The 13,789-nt window shown below is 36.1% G+C and overlaps 1 protein-coding gene across 4 annotated transcripts in view; it reads right to left on the bottom strand.

The window, feature by feature from the left end:
- Window positions 1-396: 396 nt before the first annotated feature.
- ELOC (elongin C) overlaps window positions 397-13,789 on the bottom strand; it is an 18,802-nt gene continuing 5,409 nt past the window's right edge. For 2 of the 4 annotated variants that reach the window (XM_028500509.2, XM_007116447.4), the window contains exons 2-4: window positions 8,913-8,964; window positions 6,843-6,986; window positions 397-1,144 (exon numbers count right to left, since the gene is read on the bottom strand). In XM_028500509.2, the coding sequence (XP_028356310.1) occupies window positions 954-1,144; window positions 6,843-6,986; window positions 8,913-8,916 (339 nt within the window). In that variant the 5' untranslated portion in view covers window positions 8,917-8,964 and the 3' untranslated portion in view covers window positions 397-953. Of the gene's footprint in view, window positions 1,145-6,842; window positions 6,987-8,912; window positions 8,965-10,033; window positions 10,056-13,789 lie in introns of those variants that run through there. The other 2 variants (XM_028500508.2, XM_028500510.2) reach the window with 2 other exon arrangements.

The raw sequence follows: 13,789 nt of genomic DNA, 5'->3' as shown, positions 1-13,789 counted from the left end.
TATCAAAGTGCATTATTAGATTTGCACTGCATCTCTCCACGTTTTTCTTATTTTATAACATTTCAGTTGAATGGAGGAAGACTGGAATTGTCAGAGAAGTCTTGCTCTTAGGATCTAGATGAAAAAGTTCATAGTGAGTCTTTTAAAACATATTTAAATAATGAGAAGTGTAATCACAACAAGGGACTATGTAAGAATGAATACTGCAAAGGAAACTTTATAGTCAATGGATTGGCCAAAATGCACAATGCCCATGAAACTGAAGTCATGTAGTTTACTTGTTGACCATGTGGCTACAGTTCAAAAAGTCTCTGCTCCAAAAGCTGTACCTAGTAATATTCCAAAATTGATTTTAAATAAAGTTCTTAAATTGTAGCAATAAACAAAAAGACAAGATACACTTAAACAATACTGCAGTTTATCAAAAGACACATAAGAAATTTCAACTCTCATGTCTTTGACAGTTATAAAAATCAATATTTTGGCTAAGTTATAAACATGTTTATAATGCAATTATATGCAATTGCATAACTCTAGTAATGCTAATGACAGCTATTAAGATCAGAATAGGTTTTTAAAAAAACACTAAAAACATAAAAATATGTAGCCCCATTATTTACCTGTAGAACGTGTTGAATTTATGCCTAAATTTCAGCATTTACTATATCACCACTGCTCTAATTTTAAAAATCACATCCAAAGGATAAGGCAAAACCACCTACGAATTGGCATATTTGTTTATTCTCAATTTGTGAAAATGTCCTTAATTTGTTGATGTAGCAAACAAATTTCAACTCTGATTGCTATGCAAAAGAACAGAAGATAATCTGCTTTGCAACGAACTTTAAAGTTCAACTGCACACAGGCAACATGCTATATGTGAAAAAATTACTAACTGAACTACAGGTATTAAATACTGAAAAAAGTTAACAGTTTATTATAATTTATTTTATTTAACAATCTAGGAAGTTTGCAGCCATCAGCAGTTCCAGTGCAATTTCAGGTGCAATTGGAAATTCAGGAATCTCCGTGGAGCTGTTAGTGTAGCGAACCTTGTAGGTAAAATACATGCATACTTTTGATAGCACATGTGAAGGGATCTCTCTAAAATTGACTTCATTAGTTTCGTTCTCAGCAAATTGACCTGGAAAAGAAAAGGAATTTGTTCGTGATATATGGGCTGACCTGTGTTCCTCCAAAATTCATATGTTTAAGTCCTAACCCCCAATACTTGAATGTGACTATGTTTGGAGATAGGTAATTAAGGCCCTAATCCAACATGACTGGCATCCCTATCAGAATAGGAGATGAGGCTGCAGACACACAGAGGTAAAACAACAATGTGAAGACACAGGAAGAAGACAGTCATCTACAAGGCAAGGAGAGAGACCTCAGAAGAAACCAACTCTGCCAACATCTTGATCTCAAATTTCCACCCTCCAAAACTGTGAGAAAATAAATTTCTGTTTAAATCATCCAGTCAATGGTACTTCGTTATGGCAGCCCTAGCAAAACTAATATAATGCAAAAAGGATAAACCCCACTAGCATCAAATGAAATATGTAGATTTCTGAGTAGCAACATAAAAAAAATCTTTATTAAAAAGACTTAGTCTAGGGAATTAAGTATTTATAGATCATCAGGAGCTCTGTTGTCATTTAAATGTAAATAATAAATGAAAACACTATACTTAAAAAATCTTTTCAAGAAAGTAAATCCATTGTTTTCCCCTTTAGTTTTTAAAAATATGGTCATGTTAATGAGATCTCATAAGCTACTTCCTCCCTTTGTTTAGTAACAGTTCATAAACTGTTTTTAGTGATCTCTCGCAATTTCTTTAGCTATATGATTTCTTTACTATTGGGATAAAATATTTTCTTGGCAGTCTAGCACTAGCACTGTGCACTGAATATAAAAGGCAGGAAAAAAAAGGACTTTCTGAGAATGTAGTATTTTACAAATTTTCTAGTAATTGTCTATTGGTTGGGGGTAGGATGGGATGCAGAGAAAGGAAAAAAGGATTCAGCAGATAATTCATAGCAATGAGGTAAATTTTTGTTTGCTAATAACGAAAACTCTCTTTCTTAAATGTATGTACGAAATATTACCAATAGGCACTTATTAAGCCTTTGACACTAGACAAACATTAGTGTTTTCTTTAGGTGAAATTCGTATAACAGGTGGGAATGTAAATTGGTATAGCCACTATGGAGAACAGTATGGAGGTTCCTTAAAAAACTGAAAACAGAGTTACCATATGATCTAGCAATTCCACTCCTGGGCGTATATCCAGAAAAGACGAAAACTCTAATTTGAAAAGATACATGCCCCCTTATGTTCATAGCAGCACTACTTACAATAGCCAAGACGTGGAAGCAACCTAAATGTCCAGTGACATGAATGGATAAAGAAGATGTGGTACATACATACACTGGATTACTACTCAGACAAAAGAAAAGAACAAAATAATGCCATTTGCAGCAACATGGATGGACCGAGACACTGTCATACTGAATGAAGTCAGACACATAAAGACAAATATTAGATGATACCGCTTATATGTGGAATCTAAAAAAAAAGGGCAAAAATGAACTTATTTACAAAACAAGTAGAGTCACGGATGTAGAAAACAAACTTATGGCTACTGGGTGGGAGAGAGGGGGTGGATTGAATTGGGAGATTGGGACTGACATATATACACTACTATGTATAAAATAGATAACTCATGAGAACCTACTGTAGAGCACAGGAATCTCTACTCAGTGCTCTGTGGTGACCTAAATGGGAGGGAACTAAAAAAGAGGGGATATATGTATACGTATGACTGACTCACTTTGCTGTACAGCAAGAAACTAACACAACATTGTAAAGCAACTGTGCTCCAATAAAAATTAATAATAATTAAAAAAAAGAAATTCATATAAAAGTCACCATCTTAAGATGTACAATTCAGCGTACATTCACAATGCTGAGCAACCATCCCCTCTATCTGGTTCCAAAACATTTTCGCCACCCCAAATAAAACCCACACCGCAGCCTCTGGAAAACACCAATCTACTTTCTTTCTCTATGTTTTTGGGTTTTTTTTTTTTGCCATACTGCGCACCTTGCAGGATCAGTTCCCTGACCAGCAATTGAACCCAGGCCACAGCGGTGAAAGCACCGAATCCTTAATCACTAGACCACCAGGGAACTCCCCTCTACTTTCTGTCTCTATGGATTTATCTATTCTGGATATCTCATACAAATGGAATTATACAACAATGTGTGCCCGGCTTCTTTCACTTAGCATAATGTTTTGAAGGTGCATCCACCTTGTAGCATGCATCAGTACTTCATTCCTTTTCATGCAAATATTAGTTTGGTGCTGAAAGTTTGAAGCTTCAAACGAACCCGTGTCCCCTGCATCGGCAGGCGGATTCTCAACCACTGCGCCACCAGGGAAGCCCAAAACTCTTGTTTTTATTTATTTATTTATTTATTTATTATTTTTTTTTTTTTGCGGTACGCAGGCCTCTCACCGTTGGAGCCCCATCCGCTGCGGAGCACAGGCTCCGGACGCGCAGGCTCAGCGGCCATGGCTCACGGGCCCAGCCGCTCCGCGGCATGTGGGATCTTCCCGGACTGGGGCACGAACCCGCGTCCCCTGCATCGGCAGGCGGACGCTCAACCACTGCGCCACCAGGGAAGCCCAACTCTTGTTTTTAAATTAAAGGAGATCAGGCTTTGTAAAAATCCTTTAATCTCAATTTTTAGTTAAAATTTTGTTGGCATCGGGATTTCTCCCCTAAAGTACATCCTAGTTCTGTCCAGTAGAAAAGTCTAAAAGCACTTCAACCCAGGAGCAATGAGTACTGCTAGCACCCACAGTGGGGTATCTAAGTACCATTTTCCACTAAAAAACAAACTGAAAAAACCCGCCCCACCAAACCTCAGGGCTCTTATCGAATGGCTGTTTTTAGGATTGAGGAATAATGTACAAAATGAACCTGAGAAATTTTGTTATTACAGAAAGTAGTATAGCTATTCAAGACTAATAAAGCTGTATCAAAAGGACACAGGAGCCAACCTGATGTGCTCCTTCTGGCATAAAAATGGAGGTATTTGAGCATCAGTAAGAATGACTGCACCTGACTGAAAAATATCCAATAAAAAGTATATATGCAAAAAAACAAACAAAACAAACACTCTTTACTGTTGGAGGATGCTGGAGAACCAATTCATTACTCTGAAAAATTACATGTAAAGGGAAAAAAAAAATCAAGCATTTATCTTTTCTTTCCCGTACAGACTATATTTCAGGGTAACTAAATAGTTCTTCTTTATAGGAGAGTTCTAACTAATAAATGCAGAAGAAATTTCAGAATTAGAAAATCTCTGTTTTATAATTCCAAATGAAGTAAATCTCAGCAATAATCACAGTGAATGCTAAAACTAAATATTATATGAAAGTCTGACTGGGGAATTGCTCATGGACAACTCAGCTTCATAACTCTGGAACCCACTAATCAGTCTTGACATTGCTAAAAGTCGTGATACAACAGGACTACACGAGTTCCACCTATAAAGTATTCTTGCTAGAAAGATAAACTGGATTCTGTTCAAGGTTCTAGAGTTCTAATTATGAATTTACAAGATGAAACATGATTAAGTATAACCTGGATGTGGACATTATACAAATAACTTTGTTTCTAGTAAAATTGATAGTCTGAAAAAAAAAGCAGGGGGGAAGTTGCAGGGGGAGTATCATAGATTTTCCAAGTGAAATAACCTAATGTCAGGAATTTGCTTGAAATACTCTTTTAAAAAAAGTTAGGATAATAGACAAAACAAGACTGGCAAAATGTTGACAACTATTGAAGCTAGTTGATGGGTACAGGAAGGTGTGTTATGCTATTCTCTCCAAGTCTGTGTATGTTCTAAAATCTCCATAGTAAAAAATATAGAAAAGGGATTGCAAAGGATCCAAAATAGCCAAAACAATCCTGAAAAAGAAAAACAAAGTTGGGGGCCTCACACTTCCCAATTTCAAAACTTACTACAAAGCTACAGAAATCAAAATAGCGTGATGCTGGTATAACGACAGATACATAGATCAATGGAAAAGAATCGAGAGCCCAGAAATAAACCTACATACCTATGGTCGACTGATTATCAACAGGGATGCCAAGACCATTCAGTATGGTCTCTTTGACAAATAGTAATGGGATGTCCACATGCAAACGAATGAAGCTGATTCACACTATATGCAAAAATTAACTTAAAATCAAGAACCTAAATGTAAGCGCTTAAAACACAACTCTTGTAAGAAAACATAAGGGGGCTTCCCTGGTGGTGCAGTGGTTGAGAATCTGCCTGCCAATGCAGGGGACATGGGTTCGAACCCTGGTCTGGGAAGATCCCAGATGCCACGGAGCAACTAGGCCCGTGAGCCACAACTACTGAGCCTGTGCATCTGGAAGCCTCTGCTCCACAACAAGAGAGGCAGCGATAGTGAGAGGCCCGCCCACCGCGATGAAGAGTGGCCCCCGCCTGCCACAACTAGAGAAAGCCCTTGCACACAGACGAAGACCCAACACAGCCAAAAAATTAATTAATTAATTAAAAAAAAAAAAAAAAAGGAAAACATAAGGTAAATCTTAATGACACTGAATTTGGCAATGGATTTTTAGACAGGACTCCAAAAATCAGAAACAACAAAAGGGAAAATAAATTGGACTTCATCAAAATAAAAAACATCTGTGCATCAAAAGACACTATCAAGAAAAAACAGCCTACAGAATGAAGAAAATATTTGCAAATCATTTACCTCATAAGGTATAAAGAATTTATAAAGAACTCCTTATAAAGTTCAGAATTTATAAAGAACTTATAAAGTGTCCAGAATTTATAAAGAACTCTTAAACTCAACAACAAAAAGACAAGTCAATTAAAAATGGGCAACAAAATTGAATAGATATTTGTCAAAAGAAAATATACAAATGACCAGCAAGCACATGAAGATATATTCAACTTCATCAGTCATTAGGGAATTGCTTATCAAAATTACAATGAGATACCACTTCACACCCACTAAGATGGCTAGAATCAGAAAAATGGAAAATAACAAATGTCAGAGAGGATGTGGAGAAACTGGAACCCTCATACACCGCTGGCAGGAACGTAAAATGGTTCAGCCACTGTGCAGACAGTTCAGCATTTCCTCCAAGAGTTAAACATAGAATTACCCTATGCTCCAGAAATTCCAATCCTCAAGAAAAATTTTCTTGAGGTAAAATGGGAAGAGTAGATATGTGGGAAGCAATAACTTCTATAGGTAAACTTTACATGTAACCAGGAGCACAAATCACCAGAGTCCTTCTGTGGTGAACTGACCATAGAAACATAGGAAAATGATCCTTCCTATTACAAAATAATCAATTAGGTTTTATTGAAACTATGGTAAATAACTGAAAACAGGAAATAGAAGAAGCCATTTTTTTCCCAATGCAACATAACCATGCAGTAATTAATGTTAGAACAGTTACTGTCTTTCTTCTAATGTTATGGGTCTTTTTTTTTTTTTTTTTTTTTTGTGGTACGCGGGCCTCTCCCGTTGCGGAGCACAGGCTCCGGGCGCACAGGCTCAGCGGCCATGGCTCACAGGCCCAGCTGCTCTGAGGCATGTGGGTCCTTCGCGGACCAGGGCACGAACCCGTGTCCCCTGCATCGGCAGGCGGACTCTCAACCACTGCGCCACCAGGGAAGCCCAGTTATGAGTCATTTAATTCAACTTAAAAACACATTCATCAAACATTTAAAAAGTGAGGATATATTAAGAGGAAATAAAGAAATGTACCTACCTGGGCCACTCAACATGGCTTTTATTGTTCCTGATGTTAGCGCATGTTCTCTTTTTACAATAAATTCATGACCATCCGAAGATATCAATTTGACATACATGGCGTCAGGGCCCTCACAGCCACCATAGGTTTTCTCTTCTCCATCTAAAGTAAAGTAAGTAGTAAAATAATTTTTGAATCACAAAATTTATTAAAAATAAACAGGTTTACCAAGGTTAGTATCTGAATAACTCAGAGCAGAAACATTTCTGGAGAGTAATAGCCACCAAGATTTTAAAGTTTTTAACTCCTTATTTTATTATTCTCTAAATATTTTCCAATATCAGAATAAACTTTACATTCAAAGATGTTTACTTTATTTATTTTTATTTTTAATTGTTGGCCACATGGCTTCTGGGATGTTAGTTCCCTGACCAGGGATTGAAAATGGGCCACAGCAGAGAAAGCGCCAAGTCCTAACCACTGGACCACCAGGGAACTCCCAAGGATGTTTACTTTAGATGAAAATTTACCAGTATTTTTCATGGAAGTATTAACAATTTGTGAACACAGCAGCACGTTCAAATTTGAAGACTAAAAGAAAATATTCAAATAGTAAAACTTTAATTCTACGACCCGAAATACTCATCTTTAAAGTAAGATGCATAGTGTGTTTATGAATACATGTTTATATGCCATGTGAGTGCAACTTCTGACAAGCCCCGTATTCTAAAATTTAGGGCCTTCTTTACTCAGCATTTTACTCTTGATCCATAAAAAAACGATCAAAACATTTTACTGCCCAGTTTAAATTATTGCACGAATATTGAAATAATGACTACAGACAAATAATCCATCTTTAAAAATTCAAAGCAGAGGTGAGGCAGCTACCAGCTATCCTCAATGCCACCATGCTGGCTTCAGCCACAGGAGTTGGCTCAATGTAACTTTTTGAGGGAGTATATATTTTTATACAACCCTGTAATATCTTTTCTCACACGTATAACTTTACAATTTTGTACTGACAGAATTTTAATTTTTATGGTACCAATATCTGAAAGAAAATATCTTAAGGCTTATTCTAAAAACTTAGGAAGACTCAGCGAGGAGAAGTACAGAGGATGAAGCTGAAGTACTGTTCAGTTACAAACATCCATTTACTCATTCATTTGTCATTAATTGAGAAATCCCTAAAACTGAGATTAATAAATATCAAAATCACTTATGTACTACCGCTGCCAAAAATGTTTAACCTGCATCTAATCAGGAGGAGATACTCAGACAAATCTAAATTTAAATGAGTCATGAAAGACCTCACTCCTCACCCAATCCCAAAAGTAGGGAACTGTTTAAAGAAGACAAAAAGAGATAAATTAATGCAATAAGTAATCCTTGACTGGACCCTGGATTTAAAAATAATAAACCCACTGTAAAGAACACTATTGAAAAAACTGAAATTCTGAATATTGACTGAATTAGGAGATGCATGCTTAAGCATTTAGTTGTGGAGTATTACATGTACAACTAAACAAATAGAACAGAAAAAAAAGCTTATGTGTGTTTTTGTGTGTATATGTGGGTATATAAACACATACATACATATACACACAGGAAAAGCAAATATGACAAAACGTTAATTAGTGAAGGCTATAGTGCATTATTCTTGCAATTTTTCTTAATAAAAAGCTGGGGACTCATAAAGATGCATGTAACTTCTAATTATAGACTATTCAAGAGTACAGATTTTTAGCAGTTTTTGCCAACCTCTGAGAACAAAAATAAAAATTATCAATTATTTAAATTTATACTTCCAGTATTTTTTTTTTTTTTTGGCAAGAGAAACCACTTTCTATGTCTGTTGGGAGAGTTCCTAATTTCCTAAGGTACAATAACTAGCAATCACAAATGAAATGTGGCATAATAATGTTATGATCTGCTCTTCAGAAATATATAATAAACATAAGCTGCTGATTTAAACAACTAATTTCAGTCTACTCTACTTTCTTACTCGCATTCACTGACTTCAAAGGCCTATCTTTGAGAAGAAAGCTTCAACTAATTGAACTACAAAATGACTTTTATATAACTTACCCATTATGTTCTTATGAAATTCTACTGTGTCCACAGGAACTTTAGTAGTTTCCTGAAATATAACAATGCTATATTGAGATTAATGCCAGAATAACATGTTTTCCCGTTATTTTTTAGAACGTCCTTGGTGTTACAAGTGCAAGGACTCTCTCTCTCTGCTATGTAAGTTTCCCAGTCACCACAATATGGAACAGTATCAAGTTTCTGAACATCTGAGAGAAGATGATCACCTCCAGGACAGTAAAGTCTAAATACAGGTTTTTCCCCCGCCTTTTTAAGGTAACTATTCTGACAACAGTTTAAAAATACATATGTTGCTCCTTAGGAGCTAAACTGAACTTGAAGGAGACACCCTTGGCCTTAATCATCTTTGTATACTGTATCTACTAGATACTGGTAAACATTAAAGCAAGTATCTGCTAAATTAATGACAACATGATAAACCCAAGGACATGAAGTAGCTTTCATGTGAATAAAAAAGGTAAGGCTTGCCCTCTTCTTATGTAAGTGTGCACATCTATAATACATTTTACTGTTCCATCCCTTCTGCACAGAGGCTACCAAAGTTCTGAGATTTAACAATGAAGTGTTAAAAAAAATTTAATTTTTGAGAAATCTTAAATTTCGCGAAAGAAATGAGTACCAAAGGAAAAGAGCTCATGTTTTCAGTAATTTGTATTTTAACAGCATTTCTTCAAAGGAGGATTTTTTTTATCCGATTATTATTTTTTATGTCATTATCAGGAAAACAGTGTATCCCAATTATCCTGTTCTCTAAGAAATTCCTGACCAATAAACTTATGTAATCCCTCACCTTAAAAACATGATTGATGTATAGAGTGGCTGAATGATTTGCTCCAGGTGTTGACAGAGTCGGGGTAAAAATTAAATGTTAGTCTAGAACACTCCCCAAGCATGGAGGGAGGTATTTAAAGTACCATGTCTAATGTGAGAGAAAGGCAGCGGGGGCAATGTAACGTTTTCACCAACCATTTGAGGGCCTAATGAGTGTAAACATTGCATTAAATGCCTTGCATACATTGTCTTATTTTAAAACAACACTTCCACAGGGGAATTATCATTCCCATTTTAGAGATGAGAAAACATGAGGAGGCTGCTACCTGCTCAAGGCTTCTACAGCTTAAGTGGCAACAAGAGAATTTAAACCTGGGTAGGTTTGCTTTACAGCCCACAGCTGCCATCCATTATTCCATACCGCCATGGTAATAAATTGTGGCTCCTGTTAAAACTTCTTTTCCACTACTGCTGAGAGGTGCTGATATAAATCCTTAGATAGTTATCTAAAATTTAAAAACAGTACTCTGTCATTTTTTGGTCATAGTAGTAGGCAATTTAAAAATTTATCAGTCATTACTATTTTCTTCTGTTCATACTGCTTTGTACTCCTTCTAAAACTCAAAAAAAGGAAAAAATGCTAGAAAAGCTAGAAGAAGAAGAATTTCAAGTGCCAACTTTTCTCTGGAAAATCTCCAGAGCAAAATATCCAGGTTGTTTACTTAACTAGCAGTAGCTAAGCAACCATGAAAAGTCACACCTTAGAAGCTCTTTGGGTAGCAACAGTTTTTCTATAGACTTCTTAATATAGTAAATCAATTCCATCATTTATACAAGGGTTAAGGTTGGGTCGGGGAGGGAGCTCCCCATCACTAACAAAGAAAGTAAATCAACACTAACAATTAAGAGTAAACACTGATTCCTACGTGGAAGTTAAAAATATTTGAGATATGATTAAATTTGGACTTAACCCACAAATAACCTATACAAATCTAAGTTTGGGGTTACAAAATCTCAGTGTGAACCTCTGAACATCTACTCCATAACTGAATTAGATATATATGAATTAGGTAGGTAAGAGGAAGTGGTTGAACAGTGGGTTGAGAATAGTTCCAGGCAGAAGACATGAACAAAGGCTTGATGTCATTGTGCTTTTAGAGTGTTATATATAAACATTACTTTAGTATAGTTTTTTATTTTTTAGATTTTTATTATCTAATAAATACTTAGAAATTCTAGGTGAGCCTAGGGCCTACACTGAAATCAGTTTTTATCCTAGTTATCTTTGAACACCGAAAAGATCTTTAAACGGCCCATCCCTTTTCTGATTTGAAATGTTGCCCTTATTATATACTCTATTACTACATGGATTTCTAGACTGTATTCTGTTCCATCAATCTGTTTATACCTGACCAATATCCCCACTGTTTTAATTACAAAAGTGTGATAAACATGTTTTTGCTAAAGAGTTGGGCAAGTCCACATTTTGTTATTACACATTTCTTGTTAGGTCTACTTTTAGGTACTTTACAGTTCCCATTATGAATGGGATCTGTTTTTTCGACTATACTTTCTGAAAGGTTATTGCTGGTGTTTTAAAGAAAACCTTTAAATTCGGTAAGTTGAGCTTGCATTCCATGATCTTCACAAGCTCTCTTATTAGTTCTAACAGTTTTTCAGCTGACTTGCTTGGATTAGCTGAGTAGATGAGATCAACAGCTGCAAATCTATTCTTTGTATCTTTTTGCTTTTTTACATTGGTTATTTACCTGGAAAAAATAAGGTTAGATGTCTAACTGACATCACTCACAGAAACACACTACAGATTAAAGAACCAAATGTAAAAAAACCCCACTGAACTCTAGAAAAATAGCAGAAGAAAATATACAAATAGCTCATAGACCTGTATAAAAATGTTTGATCCCAATGGTAACAAGAAAACTAAAACATTAAAACTTGCTAAGAACCAAGTTTTGGAGGGAAGGGGAAATGGGTGATACTAAACAAAAATAATATATTTATACTTTTGAAATATTATGGGGCAGTGAAAAGGAATAAGTTAAACCTATGTATATAATAACATGGAAATACCAAGATAAACTGTTAATTTTTTAAAAAGCAGATTAGAATGATAGGTACAGTTTGATGCCATTTAAGTAAAATAAGGGGTTTCTCACCTATTAACCTCATGTTTTCTGCCAGAAAAAAAATATATAAAAATAACCCTGAATAGCCAAAACAATTTTGAGAAAGAACAGAGCTGGAGGTACCACGCTCCCTGATTTCAAATCACTACTACAAGCTACAGTACTCAAGACAGTACGTAAAAAACAGTCACATAGATCAATGGAACAGAACAGAGAGCCCAGAAATAAGCCCACACTTATATGATCAATTAATCTATGACAAAAGAGCCAAGAATATTCAGTGGGAAAAAGACAGCCTCTTCAATAAATGGTGCTGGGAAAACTGGACAGCTACTGCAAAAGAATCAAACTGAACTACTGTCTCATACTATATACAAAAATAAACTCAAATACTCAAATGTAAGACCTGAAATCATAAAACTCCTAGAAGAAAACATAGTGCATTCTCTGACATTGGTCTTAGCAGTATTTTGGGGGATATGCCTCCTCAGGCAAGGGAAACAAAAGCAAAGATGAACAAATGGGACTACATCAAACTAAGTAAAAACCTTTTGCACAGCAAACAGAACCATCAACACAACTAAAATGCCACCTACTGAATGGGAGAAGATGTTTGCAAACAAGCTGATAAGGGGTTAATACCCAAAATATATAAAGAACTCATGCAACTCAACATCAAAAAAACCCCAAACAACCCCAATTAAAAAATGAGCAGAGGACCTAAATAGACATTTTTCCGAAGAAGACACACAACACACAGATAGCCAACAAATACACGAAAAGATACTCAACATCATTAATCACCAGGGAAATGCATATTGAAACCACAACGAGATGCCACCTCAGACCTGTCAGAATGGCTATCACCATTTTTGGCAACGATGTGGAGAAAAGGGAACCCTCACGCAGTGCTGGTGGGACTGTAAATTGGTGCAGCCACTATGGAAAACAGCATGGAAGCACCACCATAGATCCAGCATTCCACTTCTGTGTATTTTTTCTAAAGACAACAAGAACACTAATTCAAACAGATACACACACCCCTACATTCACTGTAGCATTATTTACAATAGTCAAGATATGGAAGCAACCTAAGTGCCCATAGATAGATGAATGGATAAAGATATGATACACACACACATACACACTACAAGATTACTCATAAAATGGAACATTACTCAGCCATAAAAAAAGAATGAAATCTTGCCATTTGTGACAACATGGGTATTACACTAAGTGAAATAAGTCAGACAGTCAAAGACAAAAACTGCATGATTTCACTTATATGTGGAATCTAAAAACCAAAATGAATGAACAAACACAACAAAACAGAACCACAGACTCACAGATACAGGAGAACAAACCAGTGACTGCCCTTGGGGAGGGGGTGGGGGAATGAGTGAAGCAGGCAAGGGAAATTAAGAGGTACAAACTGCCAGTTACGAGTCATGAGTCATGGGAATGAAATCTACAGCGTGGGGAATATAGTCAATAATATTGTAATATCTTTGTATAGTGACAGATGGCACTAGACTTATTGTGGTGATCATTTTGTAATGTATAGAAATATAGAATCACTATGCTGTGCACCTGGAACTAACGTAGTGCTGTGGGTCAATTATACTTCAATTAAAAAAATCACAAAAATACGTGTTTGAAATTACAAATAACTAGAAAACTATGATTTAAAACTGATTTTTAAAAAGAAACAAGTAAGTGGAACTAAGCCACTCATGAAGGAAACAATGGTCAGTCAGCTTGATGATTTGTTCTTAATGGTCAGTCAGCCTGATGATTTGTTCTTAACAATATGTAAGGGCTTCCCTGGTGGCGCAGTGGTTGAGAGTCCGCCTGCCGTTGCAGGGGACACGGGTTCGTGCCCCGGTCCGGGAAGATCCCATATGCCGCGGAGCGGCTGGGCCCGTGAGCCATGGC

This window comes from Physeter macrocephalus, chromosome 15 (assembly GCF_002837175.3).
Source record: "Physeter macrocephalus isolate SW-GA chromosome 15, ASM283717v5, whole genome shotgun sequence".
Classification (NCBI taxonomy): Eukaryota; Metazoa; Chordata; class Mammalia; order Artiodactyla; family Physeteridae; genus Physeter; species Physeter macrocephalus.
The sequence above is the reverse complement of the archived record's forward strand: the minus strand, read 5'-3'. Positions and strand labels throughout refer to the sequence as shown.